General features: G+C 42.7%; 1 protein-coding gene across 2 annotated transcripts; it reads right to left on the bottom strand.

The window, feature by feature from the left end:
* Positions 1-7,925: 7,925 nt before the first annotated feature.
* On the bottom strand, positions 7,926-17,459 carry LOC125886535 (protocadherin-18-like). 2 transcript variants are annotated; one of them, XM_049572805.1, is made up of 4 exons: positions 14,554-17,459; positions 13,785-13,873; positions 13,000-13,172; positions 7,926-9,564 (listed from the first exon to the last, which is right to left on the bottom strand). In XM_049572805.1, exons 1-4 carry the CDS (start codon positions 17,008-17,010, stop codon positions 8,750-8,752), a joined length of 3,534 nt encoding a protein of 1,177 aa, XP_049428762.1. In that variant the 5' UTR covers positions 17,011-17,459; the 3' UTR covers positions 7,926-8,749. The 2 variants fall into 2 exon arrangements, with proteins under 2 accessions (XP_049428762.1, XP_049428763.1); XM_049572806.1 differs by having other exon boundaries at positions 13,785-13,840; positions 14,554-17,458.
* Between the last annotated feature and the right edge of the window lie 442 nt (positions 17,460-17,901).

Here is a 17,901-nt window from a genome sequence, read left to right as displayed (position 1 = left end):
ACTGAAAACATGTTTTATATTCTAGTTTCTTCAAAATAGCCACCCTTTGCTCTGATTACTGCTTTGCACACTCTTGGCATTCTCTGGATGAGCTTCAAGAGGTAGTCACCTGAAATGGTTTCCACTTCACAGGTGTGCCTTATCAGGGTTAATTAGTGGAATTTCTTGCTTTATCAATGGGGTTGGGACCATCAGTTGTGTTGTGCAGAAGTCAGGTTAATACACAGCCGACAGCCCTATTGGACAACTGTTAAAATTCATATTATGGCAAGAACCAAGCAGCTAACTAAAGAAAAACGAGTGGCCATCATTACTTTAAGAAATGAAGGTCAGTCAGTCCGGAAAATTGCAAAAACTTTAAATGTGTCCCCAAGTGGAGTCGCAAAAACCATCAAGCGCTACAACCAAACTGGCACACATGAGGACCGACCCAGGAAAGGAAGACCAAGAGTCACCTCTGCGTCTGAGGACAAGTTCATCCGAGTCACCAGCCTCAGAAATCGCAAGTTAACAGCAGCTCAGATCAGAGACCAGATGAATGCCACACAGAGTTCTAGCAGCAGACCCATCTCTAGAACAACTGTTAAGAGGAGACTGTGCGAATCAGGCCTTCATGGTCAAATAGCTGCTAGGAAACCACTGCTAAGGAGAGGCAACAAGCAGAAGAGATTTGTTTGGGCCAAGAAACACAAGGAATGGACATTAGACCAGTGGAAATCTGTGCTTTGGTCTGATGAGTCCAAATTTGAGATCTTTGGTTCCAACCGCCGTGTCTTTGTGAGACGAAAAGGTGAACGGATGGATTCCACATGCCTGGTTCCCACTGTGAAGCATGGAGGAGGAGGTGTGATGGTGTGGGGTGTTTTGCTGGTGACACTGTTGGGGATTTATTCAAAATTGAAGGCACACTGAACCAGCATGGCTACCACAGCATCCTGCAGCGACATGCCATCCCATCCGGTTTGCGTTTAGTTGGACGATCATTTATTTTTCAACAGGACAATGACCCCAAACACACCTCCAGGCTGTGTAAGGGCTATTTGACCAAGAAGGAGAGTGATGGAGTGCTGCGGCAGATGACCTGGCCTCCACAGTCACCGGACCTGAACCCAGTCGAGATGGTTTGGGGTGAGCTGGACCGCAGAGTGAAGGCAAAGGGGCCAACAAGTGCTAAACACCTCTGAGAACTCCTTCAAGACTGTTGGAAAACCATTTCAGGTGACTACCTCTTGAAGCTCATGGAGAGAATGCCAAGAGTGTGCAAAGCAGTAATCAGAGCAAAGGGTGGCTATTTTGAAGAAACTAGAATATAAAACATGTTTTCAGTTATTTCACCGTTTTTTGTTAAGTACATAACTCCACATGTGTTCATTCATAGTTTTGATGCCTTCAGTGAGAATCTACAATGTAAATAGTCATGAAAATAAAGAAAACGCATTGAATGAGAAGGTGTGTCCAAACTTATGGCCTGTACTGTATATATATATATATATATATGTATACGTATATATATATATACATATATATATGCATAAGCTATTTTGAATTCAGATTTGATCATCATTGCATAGTTTGATGGTTTGACCACAGTTAACAAGCCGTGATTGACCTGACTGATGCAATTCGAAGCAGTAGGAGCGAGGAGGAGGGACATGATCTTTTCATGTCCCTCCATTACCTGCCAGATGTACTTATTCCAGAATATAGTGACAGTTTCAGCAAATATGGCACAAAGTTATTTTCATAGACGGCTGACAGTTCCTGGCAGAATCTTTGAAACAGTATTAACACCCTTGTGTTTGCAAACACAATTTCCAGATAAAAACAATTTAACAGTTAACTCAGCAATAGTTGTTCATAGTAACTTTTTTTCTTTTCATCCCTCTACAAATCATTCAAATGAAACAACATAAATCAGAAAATGAAACAGGTTGCAAGCATACACTGATTTGTTTGTGAGAAAACAGTTGGGAACCACAGAGAAAGTAACAAGCGGCAACCTCCGTGGCTGAAAAATGAAGCCAAAGTTGAAGTGCCAAAAACTGCAGGTTCCTATAATGACCACTTCAGGCTCGAAGAGCCAGTCAATCCCTATAGACCCCCATGTTTAAATGCCCAGCTTTACAGCAAAAATAAACATGCAAATAGTCTGGTACAAAAAATGGTTTTGGTCTCTATAGCTAATTTCAACTTTCGAGACAACTGTACAGGGAGTGAGTTTTATATAACTCACCTGTCACATATACATTTGGAGCGCTGTTGGAATGCATCATTTGGTTATTCAGAACACCACACTTTTGGAGCAGCAGGGCGTAATCTTGGCAGTCTGTCTTGGAAGACGGAGCAGCAGAGCACCAAGTGGAGTGCACCTGTGATTAACTTAATGTTTACTAAATTAATGGAGAAATAGAACACTCAGAACAACAAACAACAGCGGCCTCATTTTAGTGTAGAATGTAGGAGTGGATTTACAAATGTGCCCTATGAGTCAGATCCACCCCTCACTCCTCCACAGCTCCACCCTCTCGTCCAAGTATGGTCACTTCTGGCTCCAAAAAACAAAATGGTGATGGCCAAAATGCCGACCTTGATGCGTCATAACAGGAATCCACAAACCAATGCGTGATGTCATGGTAGCTAAATCCAATTTTTTATACAGTCTATGAAACTTAATCAGTAAATATTCAGACAATTATAAAAGTTCTTTTTATTTTCTGGTCAGAATTTGTTGAGGATGGGGGACTCGTGACTTTAGATTTCTAAAGAATGGCTCCAGCACTACAGAAAACAACATGTATGAGATGGACAGAATTTCAACATGGAATCAAAGAACAATTAGTGATGACCAACAAGCAAACATGCCAGTCAAGTTAATAATGTGAAAATGCCTATCTGGGGAACATAACAAGAGAGCTTCTGCATATTGTAGTGGGCGTGGTATTTTTTTGACAGCAAAAGCTTTGGAACCATAGTTCATCTCACTCAGTTATTCCCAACTGGTCCAGCCACAGAGTCCAGATTTCTTTTTAGTCATTAGTTTAAGGTCCACATAGTTTAATACATTTAGTGTAGTTTCATACTTGTGTTTGGCCATGTTGTCAAGCAAGTTTGCCATCTCTTTCAAGTAGCTGTCTGTTAGTCACTCACTGTACAGCAGAAAACAGCATTTCAAAATGAAAGTGCTGTGCTTAAAATTCGCTGTATTTAAAAATAAAGATTATTATTGTTTTATTTATTTTTTTTCAAACTTGACATGCTGGTGAGTCAATTGTGGTCCATTCAGAAAGGACTGTGGCCCACCAGTTGGGAACCACTGATCTAAACCATCATCATCCTGATTAAATATGAGATAGTTCAATGAGATAGAGATGAGATGAGATTAATGAGATAGTTAAATATGAGAAGTTCATCTCTGTCCTTTTTCCTTTCCCAATCCTCGCTTGTTGGTTTTAAGGTCAAGCTAGCAGCTAGCCAATCAAAGACAGGCTTTTTTGCCCTGACTGCAGTCTCTTAAGCTGAGCTTGCTTTCAAGGTGCACATAAATCTTCCTTCAAAAGGACTGACAGGCCGATGGAGGACAAAGTCCCTGCAACACATGACTGCAGTTAAGACATGAGAATAGAAAGGTACCTAGTTATTACCAGACTGCCTAAAATTTCTTCATATAAAATTACTTAAAGGCACTGTATGTAAGAATGTGGCCAAAACGGTTACTGCACTCAAATTCAAAATACGGCCGCGAGTCATGTCCGCCCCCCCTCCCCTACAGATTCGAGGTAGATTCGCTGGAGACTGATTTGCCCACGGGCGGCTGCTGTGGCAGTGCTGCGTTGCCGCGTCCTTGATCTTCGGTTCTCCAGTGGACCGTTCGAGCAAGTCCGGCTTCTCTGCTGCTAACGCTGCTGCCGGGATACAGCTGAGGAGACTGCTAATGCTATGTACTGGGACACCGCTAATGCTGCTTGCCGTGCTGCTGTAGCTCAGTCGTAACTGTAACTGATGCTGTGACTGGTAGACAGCGGTGGGTGGCGCAACAGGCCAAAACACAAATTCAAAACATAAACGTGATTTGCGGACCGTAAAATTTTTTTTTAAATGCGAATATTCTGGCTGTACTGTTGTTGTCGGTGAGATCAATATGTTGTATGAACATTATTCCTTAGTCTCTGTGACATATTAGGAGGATTTTGCGACTATTTGCTTTAGATTTCTTACATATAGCTCCTTTAAGCAACAAGGTATGAGATGTATAAGGCATTCCATTGTGGCACTTTTATCACAGTGACTTGTGTTGGTATACACAACAACTTCGCTCTGTCTATATTACAGGCTAGCCAGTAATATAACAGGCTAGCCAGTATCGCGACCCCACCATGCTGAGGGTCAGCATAGTGTGTTTGACTTCAGATGAGACCTGACTTCCTGTCAGCAGAGTCAATAACCCTGCATAATACAAGCCTTCACCTTCTTAATTTCCTGTCATAATAACAATCAACACATTTTGGAAGCAAAGAAGATGATGAGGGAGGTTACAGGGTTTGTCTACAACAAACTAAAAAACTCAAAGAGGTGTGACTCGATACTCGTGTCACAGTGCTGATAATAAGAAAACAATTACTAAAATAATGATTAGGGAAGAATCAGACTGTGACAAGATGAGCTGGGATGAGATGAAGTGGAGAGAAGCATTAGGAACTCCAATGTCTGTGGGGACACGTGGCTATGATATGAGCTGAGAATGCTACTGGGATATGTGTGCACATTTGTGTGCGTGTGTGCATGTGTGTCTCAAACAGACAGATGGACAGACAGAAATAGCCAGAAGATGAGAGTGAGATATGGAAGTATGCAGTAGGAGGACAGAGAGGATGGAAGCTTTCAGAATGAAAGATATGAGTGATAGGCAAGTTATGCTGACAAACAATTTAATGGTGGATTTGCTAAGACAATAATAAGCAGGAGTTCATATTTCAACATCATACCACTGCCGCTGTTGTATTTGTCCAAAATTAATTACCTGAGTGGTAATAAATGAGCACTACCAGATCATTCACCCGATGTATTTTTTTCTATTACACACACCATTACCCTATGACAAAGAAATTTCTTGTTGCTTAAGATCGTCCATCATGCATTGCCAATCTAATTTTCAAATGACACACACACTTGGTGAAATACTTTGCATTTTTTGCTGCTTTGTGAAAGTTTAATTGTCTCATGTCACAAAGCTTCCTACTGCGAAAACTTAGTTAAAGCAATAGTATGGAAGCATATGCAGGACATGTAAAGCTGCAGACACATTCCATTTGTAGCGTAGATGACAGGTACCTATATACCCCACCCACCACCAGTACAAAACAAACCCACCAACACAACAACTTTCTGAACCCTGCTATACAATGCTACACTGTAGTGAATAAATAAGACCGAACATAGTAACAAATCATTTTACTTGACGAATATAGTGGCTGTTTGGCAAATGGGCTCTGTGACATCACTATTGTGTGACGAGATGGCAAGTAGCAACCGGGGTCCTGTCATCTCGGGGACAACATGTTTGGGACCAATAGAGATCTTCCCCAGGACACCTTTGGGACAAAAGGATGCAAAAAACTTACTATCGTCTCATTGGAGGATGCAGCCCATTGTTTCCCTGATAATACTACAATCCACGTCAAAATCGGCAGAAGGAGAGCTGGGTTAACATTAGCTAATGGAGGTTGAGCTGAGTTATATTATGATGTGTTCAAGCTTTATTCAATTAAAAAAAGAGTACTGGACAAAGGTAAAACATAATTTTCTCATGATGTGTTCAATGTTATCTTTTAAAATGCAGTTTTTGGTGAGAGACTTGAATAAAAACAGCTGTTTGAAGGATACATTTGTTGATGTTTTCACAACAATATAAGTTATTAGAGAGAGAATTTTGACACGTTACATAGAGTAAAAAGGTTTTTATGCATCTTTCAAAAAAAGATGTTCCTTTTATGAAAGGTTATATTAAGGGTTGTTTCATAAATAAAATTTTTGCTCATTCAAAGGTGGTGTAATAAAGGGCTTAATTATTTTTAAAACAGTTCAGTTATTTTTACTGTGTAGATTTCTTGGGGAATAAATAACAACAAAAACAAAATAAAAACAATAAAAAAACACTGGTATCAGTATTAGCGATAAGCTAAAGTGTTATTTTATCAGTATTGCCCAGAATTTCAAAATCACTGCATCCCTAGTTACATTGCAACGTCTTCTCATCCTAGGTCATCAAATACCAACACTTTCTCACTCTCCTCACCAGGTGATACTGATGTCGAAGGCACCTTTTGGCTTTCCTATGGGACACACCCTTTAGCATCTGCATATAACACAGCTGTCTCCTGGGTGTAACAACATTGTGGTTAACGTTGTCAAACGGTCACAGTGAGGTTTAGGCAATAAAACTACTTGATTAGCTTTCAGAAAAACACAGGTGATATAACTGTGTGACAGATGGACATAAGTCGTGTACCATTATGTTATATATATATATATATATCAAACATTGCTGTGGATGGATTGACATTGGAATTAGCTGAAAGCCCAATGTGTCCCATAAAGACGCCAAAGGCTGTACTTGACAGCGGTATCATAGATCGAGGAGTGAGACAAAGCATCCATATTTGATAACCTGGGAATGAAAACGGGCTGAACATTAACGTCTTCACATCTGTTTCTGTGTGTTACAGTAACACATATCTCTTAGACTATTATCTCTGTACATTTCACATAGTCTATTTAGCCTTCATACTGTGAACTTCTGCACATCCCCTTTTTACTCCTTAAACTGTCCAGGTCTGTAATTTTAAAACAGACATATATAGAATATATTTTTACACACACACACACACACACACACATATATATATATATATATATATATATATAGCCTAGCTTTTTTCATAAGCTAAGCTAGAACCTAGCATTTTTCGTTTCCTTCACTCACACACAGCCACTGCTGGGTATGTATTGAGGCTTTGCCTCTTTGGTGATGAAGACAAATGAGCTCATTATTAAGTGTGTGTGTGTGTGTGTGTGTGTGTGTGTGTGTGTGTGTGTTCGCATGAATCTGTCAACTGTTTGCTCTCTGTGTGCCTGTAAGTGTGAGTGGATTTGTTTTGATGATGTGAAGATGTTAACGTTTGTGTGTGTGTGTGTGTGTGTGTGTGTGTGTGTGTGCATGTTTGTGTGTTTGTGTGTATGCAAATTATAACCTTTACCTTGTTAAAGCTCTGTCTCATGAGGTTAATGCTTCATTTAGCCTTAGTTGAATTTCCCAATTTTAAATGCAACTAAGTGTCCTGTTTTCTCTTGACTGTGTGTGTGTTCTTGCTCAGGAGTATATTATCGCCAAGTTAAACCCTCATGATCATCAACATGGAGTGAGGGCAGGGGAGGGGCTCACCACCCACTTACTATTTAATTGTATTACCAGCCCATATGGCTGTGGTGTACAATATCATGCTTTTGATTTCTCATAATGTGCAGCTATTATCATATGCTGTTCATTTGCTAAGCATATTTACCATAAGTGTGATGCTGTCATGGATGAGAGAGAAACTGAGACAGAGAACCCCATTCTGAAACTAAATTAACGGCTAAATGCTTTTTAATCTAAAGAAATCATTTGGGAACACATTTACAACTAATGGCATGTTTATTAGCAGAGTAATGTATGTGAATGTTGGTATAATAAGGCTTGCCACAGGTTTGTCGAGAGAGCGTGTGGCAAGTTTTGTCTGTGCATACAGAAGATGCTGCAGTTCTGATGCTAAACATTGGGGAGTGCTAAGAGACAGGGGGGCAAGTGAATGCACTAAGTGCAGAAAATATGAGAAATAAATTAAGTAGGTCATGAAATGACTGAAAGATGACACCTCTCAGACCCTGTTATGAATCCCTCCACTTTATTTATCATCAATGGTCACAATGTTACCATACAAAACCAACTTCCAACATGGAACTGCATTGTAATGTGGTAATTTTTAATACTCACACACACACACAATCAATACCAAAATTAAATACAGGTGTTTTTATAAAATAAACAGGGCAGAGTAAGACACACATTAAATGATATTCAGACATGCAGTGACAAATATAAAAAAATAGACATTTGTTTTCTTTTTCTGTACAAACCTACATTGACACATATAAATATAGAGAAGTAAAAAAGAGTGTTTTCTTTAAATACAAAGGTTAAATTGTACAGTTACATTCCATTATAACAAAACAAGAGACAGCACAATATTCAAGTGAGTTTGGCTTTCTCAACAGGCACTGTACAATATTGTACACTGTAAAAGTGGAAATTAGATCACTGTTGGTTCCTCCCTGTGGAGTGTGTTCACACTGCTGTAAACATCACAAATGAAGAAAGGGTACAGTTTTTGTTGGTGGATTTCCGTTTGAAATCATCCATTCAGGCAACTTTCAGAGAGAGTGTAATAACAACTGAGCAATCTGTTCTTCACGCGCTTGCTTTGATGCCTTAAAGTCTCCTCAATCACAACTTCAGTGCCGTGTTTTACTTTTCTCTGTGAGTCTCTCAGTGCTGAGTGGTGAAGAGGATATTTGGTAAAATAAACAACACAAGCATTACAGTGAACAAGAAAACAGTCATCATAAAGTTTACATATGTTGGCACAAAGAACAAGCGTTTGCCAGAATGTGGTGAAATGTGAAACCATGCTATGCCTTGTCTTTTTCTCTCTCTCTAGTTCTGTCGGACATCCTGCAGCATTTTGTTGATCTCATGGACCAGCTCACTAGCATCCATGCCAGCCTCATGGCGGTTCTCACTGCGCTTGCCACCCTGGTGACCCTGATGGAAGACGCCATCAAAGTCGTCTTCCTCGTAATTCTCTGGGATTTCTTCCATAGCTGGCAGCCATTTGAGGTGTGGCAGCTGTCCGTTGGTGGAGGCAGAAGTGGAAGTGGAGGATGAGGAAGAAGAGGGGACATGATTGGTTCCCACAGATCCACTTCCAGGATTTAGATAATGGGTACTGGCTGCCCATGCAGCCACACCTGGGGGATAAGCAGGACCTTTCCCACCTGGCAACAACCCTCTCCGGTTGTCCTGAGGAACAGCATTGTTACTTGCAATGTTGCCACCACGGCCGCTTCCTCTCTCAGTGGTGGATGAGGACGAGGGTGGGCTTGTTTCAGTGCACTCAGCGTACGTGTCAATATTAGGGGGGAGGAGCCGCTGGAACACAGAGTTCATCTCTGTGAGGAGGGAGCCAGCCCCTCCTCCAGCTGCGCAAGCATCACTTCCTCCTCCGGCTACAACTCCCCCTGCCCCCACCTCTTCACTTCCAGACTCTTTGCCAAAAGTTGAGAAGCTCTTGCGGCGCTCCGACTCAACAGAGGACTGGTCATCATCGATCTGGGGCTGCTGGGAGGACTCCTCCCCGGGGATGTACATGTTGTTGCGGTAGTCAGAGGAAGCGGGCGAGGAGAGGGGGGGCATCCAGCACTGGTCAGAGTGTCCCAGGATGCGACATTCATCTGTGCACAGTCTCATAGCTAAAGACAAAAAGAAGACATAGAAACAGTCAGGAGCAGGTCCAGCTGCAGAAAACGTTTATGCCTACACATCTTTAAATGCTTCATATCCCTAAAATCTGTACAACCTGAGGTAAAAGCTTATGTGAGTCAATAAACCGTTTTTTTCCCATCAAATTTTACAAAATAAAAACACAAAACATTGAACCACAAGATTTTTTTAAATGGAGAAACATAAAGAAAATAGTTTTGAACGCTCCATACGTTATATAAAATATGTACATTATTCAGTTTTTGAGATATGATCATTTTTATGAGCAGAGAGAAAAGGCCTTCATTTCAGTGAGTTTTTGTGTGGTTTTACACCCTGTGTAACATAACGTCATTATTAGCATACAACACGACATGGAAGGCAGAGGCCTTAGCTTTCTGCTGCTAAAAAAATTAATGTTTTAATAATTATGAATTTTATTTCATATCAATATTTATACAGGATTATGCAAACAATGACCTCCTGAGGCCATCATGAAATTGCCATGTAATTATGATGAGATACTATCTTTCCTTCGCAGTAAGGTCAGGTAATATGATGTTACAACTTGATTACGGGGAAGACAGAAGCCTTAGCTGTCTGCTGGAATAAGTGTTCCAGCTATTATGATTCTTATTTTAGATCAATTTAAACAAAATCATGCAAGCAACAACCTTCTGCGGCCGACTGTGGGAGGTCCGTTTTTAAAGGGTTAAAATTATTTGTCGCTGTGGTACAAAACAATGTCAACATAAATCCTGAGACTGCAGTGAGGAGGGTGATATATTGTTCTCTTAGTTCAGTCTGAGGTCAAGGTGCTGATTTTTAACATGGAAAGAAGGGCAAGGATGCTGCTGAGTCTGACCAATCACATCTTAAGCCAACAGTTTATAAATACACAATTCACAAAAGGATTGCGTGGCTTTTGCGGCCGCTAAACCGGTAAAAATGGAGCAAACAGAAACCGTCAAATTCACAAAGAGGGTGAAATGCTCCACTAACTGCGCTGCCAAGCAGATTGCGTCTTGGTGCTCCGGTGTTATTTGCACGTATTTAAATGAGGTAATATGCATATATTTGGCACAAAAATTGCCTCTTTCTATGCAAATGAGCCTCATTGATAAACAACGTCTAATTCACTAACACCAGCACTAATAGCCACACGCAGTTTGAGTGAAGTAAATAACGTCTTTAGAAAGCTGGTGCAAACTGGGCGCTCCTCTGTGGAACCCTCTCGCCCAGACTTTCCATTGATCGTGGCAGCAGTGATTGTCTGTTAAATCAGTCTGTAAATACTATTTTGACATTATTATTATAATCATTATTACTTTAATGGCATCCGAAGATACTGATGCGTTGAACAGGTGACAGTCTGCAGTCGTTCTCAAAACGCACTTCTGTCACGCACTTCAAAAGCAACTTTCAATAATTTATTTTATGAAACGGGGGAAACAAACGTGAACAAAAACGGTTCCATAATTCATATTAAATTCAAAAGATAACGAAAAAACAGCTACAAGTGAGAGGGAATACTGATAAAGTGGCCAGACTTGGTCAAATCCACAGCCTCAACCCATCCGACACTGTTAGACTGACTCACCAGCAGACATCACTACATGAGGGGATACAGTATTCAGTACTTTGCCAAACAAAGTCTGCCATTGTTCTGCCATGGTGTTCTTGGCGCAAAGCCAGCATTTATACTTTGCCATGTGGCTTATTGCAATCAGGGGCAAATCAGGGGCAAACTGCACTCAGCTGCCAAACTTTGTGTGCGTGTTTGCGCTGGTATATCATTAGAGCAATATCCATTGTGAATAGGACATTAAGACGGAGCAAACTACGGGTGCCAGTGGAGTGCAATTCAATGTGCTATCAGTGGCTGCAGTTCATTCTTTGTGAATTTGGCCCTCTGTGTGCAAACCTGCTCAATTTTTCATATGACAGTGCTTCAGTCTTTCATCAAAATCACAGCCCAGCTTGATAGTGATTAGCACTGTATTTTTCTCTCCTGATCTCTTCATTTCCCTGCTTGGAGGAGCAGATTGCTGATGTTTACAGCTTACAGCAGGAATATCCAAGCAGTGCCAGGTATGAAAACAATCACAAATCTAGATAAATAAATGAATAATTACAAGATCCCATTACAGACAGATGTTAATGTAATATTTGACTGATCTGCCAAGCATGCTGGCATCTCCCCACTACATGGCTGAAGCAGGGATTTGCTTGTTTAGTTATTTTATCAAATCTAGCATGAATAGCCACATTTGCCCATCTAAATAGAAAAATCTAAACAAATTAAATCTAATGAAGAGAAACCAGGATAATCCTTCCTCTCTGCCCATTATCTCCTTCCCCTCCCCTTTTTCATATTAGCATAAGAGATAGTGGAAGGGAAGGGGGGGGTAGGAGTGGTGCAACACCTCCAAGTCTTTCTCAGAGGGAGGAAAAAAAAAGAGATACAGAAAGACTGTCCATGTCCGCCACCCCTCCCTTTATCCATCTCAATAATAAAGATAGAGAATACATTAACAAGTACAGAGGAGAGAGAGATGCTAAGGAGCTCCAGGCATGTAGAAGAGAGAGAGAGAGGGACACAGTAAGAAAAAGAGAGAGAATAACATCATTCTAAAAGCAATTACTATGAATTCTCCTCAGCTCAGACATGAAAGCGCACCACTGTCACTCACCGGGGTGGGGGGTGGGGGGGTTGGGGGCGGGGGGATGGAGGAAAAAAACAGCACACTGAGACGCATACCGATGAGTGACAGACGACTCATCTCTGCTCCAGAGAGGATTTTACAGACACGACTCTAACTTAGGGGCAGATAGTGGGCACGCACGCACACACACACCCAGTAACACAAACAGCGAGACACACTGTAACCTCTTTCAGTGTGATAACAAGCGTGGAAATGAGGGCTGTGTGGAAGAATGGGGCTGAGTACAATGGGGATTGTGTTGGGAACAGGGTGAATGAAATGGCTGTATAGGTAGGTGTACAGACAAATAATGGGCTTAGGCCTGATGCTGTCCGTGTTGCTAAAATTTGTCAGGCAGGAGGTACAGTAAGGGCTGGGTGTGGTCTGAAGGAAGATAGCTGCTAAGTTGGGTCTCATAATCTGAGAAAAAAAAAACATCTCAATCTTCTCGTTTCTAACAGGAACAAGAATTGTAAATTTGTCAGACATTTGGTTTGAAAGTTGATCAAACTTAAAGAAAATCCATCTTGGCAATTTTTGCAAGATGTGATGAGGTGTGATTGTGCTCTGATGTTGAGGTGATAGTTGAATGTGAGGTGCTGCTGTAGAGGGTGTGAGGTGTGTGACTCAGCTGAGTGAAGTTAATTTGGCAAGTTGTGGTAAGGAGGCTGCAACCTCGAAAGGGGTGGAGAAACTTTCAGGATCAGCAAAAAACCCCACCTGGGTGAAGTCGATGGTGCATTTCGAGGTGTATCAGATCAGAAAAGCCCTCCCCCAGCAGCAGTCTGTCCACAGGGGATTCCCGACCCATGTCACAGTCACTGTCCCCCGCCTCGCTGTCCCCACGGCCACTGTCCTTCAGGCTGAACTTGTCCATGTCTTGTAATGCATACCTGAGGGTACAAACACACATTGGTATCAATCAGTCAGAGATCTGAAGAAAAACAATGTTTAAAGTTCACATTTTGCAAATCCAAAGCATTTTTTTCTGGCTGATGGGATCAATCTGCCCTCAGAGGAGGCTAATGACAAATAAATCCATCATATAAAACTTAAGGCTGCTTTGCTTTTGGAATCAAATCTCTAGACAAGCCCGGGTCCATAAATCCTCCATGTAGGTAGATCCCATCAATAAATCTATCATAACAGCCATTAGGGACATTGATAACTATCATCCAGAGATCATAGGAGGATATTATGATCAAATAATGATGGATGCACACTTTATAATGTAAGCCCTTTTTTAAGAATAAAAGTATTTAGAAAATCATCATGGCATTCAGACAGATGAGTTGCATACTTTTGAACTGAATGACATAGGTGTGATTACAACTGGAATATGAAAAAAAAATACATTTACACACCATCAAACCATGATCTACACGTAACTGAGCCACTGACAGAAGAAACTGCACACATGTTGTTGAAAAATGTAATACACAATGAAAAAGAAGTGGTTTAAAAGTAAAGATTGTCCTTTTTCCGGGGGGGGGGGGGTAAATTACCTGTAGCTGCGGGAGTATTTGTTGCCACGGAAACTGGGTCTGGGCTGGTACTGGCCCTGATGGAGCATGGACAGAAGCTGTGAGACTTGCTACATCCAAAAATAACAAAACAAACCAAATAAAACAAACAAAAGGAAATAGAACAGGGGGGATGAATAACAGATGGTAAATTGAGGAAGAAAAAAAAGAGAGAGAGAGAGAGAGAGAGAGAGAGAGAGAGAGAGAGAAAGAAAGAACACAGAAGACAAAATAATGGATGAGTAAACACAAAATGGATGATGGAGAGGCTGCTGAAAATGGATGAGACAAAATGGATGATGTTAAAAACAACATAGGGTGGTGGTGATGGGTGGGGGGTCGAGATGAATATGGAGACATATGACTGAGGGGTGAGTGGTGGTTATGATGGAGGTTATGATGACAGGATGTAAACAAGGTAAAGACAAAGACACATCTGTAATCATCAACAGTTGCTTTTAATGAGAGTAAATTTGAACTACAGGGCAGTGTTGATTAAGTCACTGTCACACATGGAGATGAGTTAATTTGCTCAAAGGGAGACAGCTGTGTGAGTATGAGAGGGCTAGTGCGTGTGTCTCTGTGTGTGTGTGTGTGTATGTGTGTGGGTGTGTGAGTGTGAGAGAGAGAGAGAGAGAGAAAATGTGGAAAGGGGCTGAGGGTCCGCATTTGAAATTTCTGAGAATAATTTACTTGTATGTGAGTGTGTGTGTGTGTGTGTGTGTGTGTGTGTGTGTGTCTGTGTGCTCACCTCCACTGGTGGAGTTGCGTGTGCCAGTTCCAGAGCAAAGCTCTCTGGAATGTGATTGGATGAGATGGTCACTAGGCTGTGGTGATTCTGTCGGCTCCCCATCTGGGCTCGGTCCATAGGGGGCGTGGTTGAAGGTGAGCGGTGGTGAGCTCTGATTGGCAGAGTGCCGTTGACTGTGGGAACCAGGGTGATGTCACCTTTGTGGATTTGGCGCGAAGGCTTCTTGGGATGGTGCTGGTGGGTGGACTCCGCTACCCGGCAGTTGTAGGAGTTCCTTGTGTCCTTCTTCTCCCGGTTACAGCGTGCAGCAAACACCACCATGATGACTAAGAGCATGGTGCAGATTGCCCCCAGGGAGATGATGATAATCAGGGACACATCAAGGGAAGACTCTCCCTGGTTCATCACCTGGACGTGGTTCTCCATGTTCTCATAGAGAGTGATTTTAAGTGCTGCCTTAGCACTGAGGCTCTCCCTTCCCTGATCTCTGACCTTGACTGTCAGCTCAGCTTGCTCGTGGGGGAAGTTCTCCAGGCTGGCATTGGCATGGATTTCACATGTTCTTGGGTCAATAATGAAGAAGCCCTCTTCATTGCCACTGATGATGGAACAAATGAGCTCAGCGTTGACCCCCGTGTCACGATCAGTCGCCCTGACCACAGTCACTAAGTGTCCAACCTCTGTGAACTTTGACACAGGCACATCAGCGGTGAAGTTCCAAAGTTGGGGGACCACAATGACTGGAGGGTTATCATTCTCATCCAGGATGTTCAGAATCACTGTTGTGTTGCTGAGCCGTGATGGTTTCCCTGCATCTTTGGCTTGCACAACAAAGGAGATACGACTAACATCCTCACGATCAAAGGTACGCAGTGCATAAATGGCGCCATTAGAGGGGTCAATGGTTACGTAGGTTGAGATGGAGCTACCATGAACAGAGTTCTCCAAGATGGAGTAGCTCACCTGTCCATTGGCGTCCAGGTCAGGGTCAGTGGCCATGATGGAGGTCAGATATGCTCCAGGGGCATTGTTCTCTGATTTAAAGATCTCATATTGGCCCTTTTCAAAACGCGGCGGATTATCATTCTCATCAGTTACATGCACAGTGAAATGTTTGACAGTAGAGAGACTGGGGGTCCCTCTGTCCCCTGCAACCACCGTCAGACTGAACTCTGACCTCTTCTCTCGGTCCAGAGACACGTTGGTCAGAATCATGTAGTTGTTCTCATAGGACTTCTGCAGTTTGAAATATCCCTGACCGTGAAGTTTACACTCAACCTCTCCATTCAACCCAGAGTCTAAGTCCTCCACCCTCACCAAAGCCACAAATGTGTCCAAAGGAGAAGCCTCAGATATATAAGCTGCGTCCCCATTCCCCTGAGAGGACATGAGATTGATGCTGATGTCTGGTTTGTTGTCGTTCACATCTACTACTTTGACCTGTATCTTGCAGTGAGCTGGCATGGAGTTTGGACCCATGTCCTGCGCTTGAACGTCAATGTCGTAAGAGTTAATGGCCTCATAGTCCACACGCCTGATGAGGGTCAGGCGGCCGCTGTCAGGGTTAATTTTGAATGTCTCCATTATTTTGGGTGACACGTGACTGCTAAATGTGTAGACTATTTTGGCATTAGTACCGTCATCCGCGTCAGTGGCGTTTAAGTCAATGAGCAGAGTGCCAACAGGTGAATTTTCTGGGAGATTAATGACATACGATGGCTTGTCAAATATTGGACTGTTGTCATTTGAGTCGGCGACACTGATTTTGAGGAGAGTCGAACCCGTTCTCGGGGGAACGCCCCTGTCAGAGGCCGTGTATTGAAGTTCATATGCGGAGCGCACCTCCCGGTCCAGCTCCCTGAGGACCACCAGCTCTGCGTATTTAGCTCCGTCAGTCCTGGATTGGATGTCAATCTTGAAGAAGTTGTTGGGCTCTAAGGCATACGTGTACAGTGAGTTTTCCCCGACGTCTGGGTCTGTGGCGCTGTCCAGGGGAATGCGCGCTCCCACGGCCGCGCTCTCCGAGATCTCAATGGGGATGATGGCGCGAGCGAACTGAGGTGCGTTGTCATTGATGTCCAACACTTCTACCTCGACGTGAAACAGCTGCAGGTGCTCCGTGGGGAGCGTCAGCACGTCGAATTGAATAGAACAATTGAGATTCTTTTCGCAGAGTTTCTCTCGGTCAATTTTGGTCCTGATGCTGATTTCTCCGTCCTGCTCGCGCACCGCGAGGAAAGACGAGCTCCCTCTTTGCATGGCTCTGAAGCGGAGCGACACTGAGCTGGGAAGTTTAGACAGAACATCTGCGACATCTTCCTTTAAACGAGCAATAACCGTGCCAACCTTTTGCTCCTCGTGAATCTGATATTTCAGTGTCTTACCGGTGACGTGTTGTGTTGCCACCGCTAAAACAGCCACAACTTTCCACATCCTAATCAGAAATAGTCCTCTCATTTTTCCCGGTTCCCTTTTGTGGAAGCCAGACAGGGATCCCAAAAATAACTCCAAAATGCAGTGCAGGTCAATCCCGGATTTAATTTACTAAACGCCGTGCTCCCTCAATCAGCAGCTGCATGTCTCTCCACGTAGTGAGTCGGAGAAAAAACATTCGATTGTTAAATGTTTGCTCGCTCAAGTTGTTTTAATTTCAATAAAAGAATTTGTGTTTGTCTCCCTTGTCATACAGATCTGTTGCGCGCGTCCAGTTTGCGGAGAACCAGCTGAATGCTACTGAAATCTGTGCACCCTCTCTTCCCTGCGTCTGTTCTGTGCGCCGTGCGCTCTCCTTCGCTCCCTCTCTCCGTTTGAGGTACGTTTGCACACAGACTTGCCCAAAATAACCCGCCCCAAACCAACTACTTGTACAACAGCCACGGCCCCTTTTCACATCCCGGGAAAGACAAATGCTTCTCTAATCAAAAGCTGCAAAAGCTGGCTGGTGGCCACTCAAACTCCAGAGGAGATGAGAAGGAGGCGCAAGGGGGAAGGAAAAAGAAAGTGGGGGATAAAAAAAACAAGACTAATGCCCGCCCCCCCCCCCCCCCACACACACACACACTTTTTAATTTAATTTTATTTTATTTTATTGAGGAACAGTGATGCCCCTATAATGGACATGGGAGAAAATAAACTGTAGAAGAAAATATCTATTCAAAAAGCTTCCCCTGGCGTTTTTCACTGCTATAAAACCACAGAAAGGTTTACGAGTTTCTCACTTTGGGTCTGTTCTCTCCCTACAGCGTGGAGACGCGATGAGTCCAAATTCTCATTAGACAAGGCAAATATATCTGCTCTTTCAAGTGGAAGCTGACTACCCTGTTCTTCATGCACAGACACTTTGTGTAG

This window comes from Epinephelus fuscoguttatus, linkage group LG3, assembly GCF_011397635.1.
Source record: "Epinephelus fuscoguttatus linkage group LG3, E.fuscoguttatus.final_Chr_v1".
Taxonomy (NCBI): domain Eukaryota; kingdom Metazoa; phylum Chordata; class Actinopteri; order Perciformes; family Serranidae; genus Epinephelus; species Epinephelus fuscoguttatus.
The sequence above is the reverse complement of the archived record's forward strand: the minus strand, read 5'-3'. Positions and strand labels throughout refer to the sequence as shown.

Coding starts and splice junctions, on each gene's coding strand:
- LOC125886535 (XM_049572805.1), bottom strand. CDS start 17,010: ATGAGAGGACTATTTCTGATTAGGATGTGGAAAGTTGTGGCTGTTTTA. Junction 13,874..14,553: donor ACGCAACTCCACCAGTGGAG/GTGAGCACACAG, acceptor TTTTGGATGTAG/CAAGTCTCACAGCTTCTGTC. Junction 9,565..12,999: donor GCACCATCGACTTCACCCAG/GTGGGGTTTTTT, acceptor TTTTGTCTTTAG/CTATGAGACTGTGCACAGAT.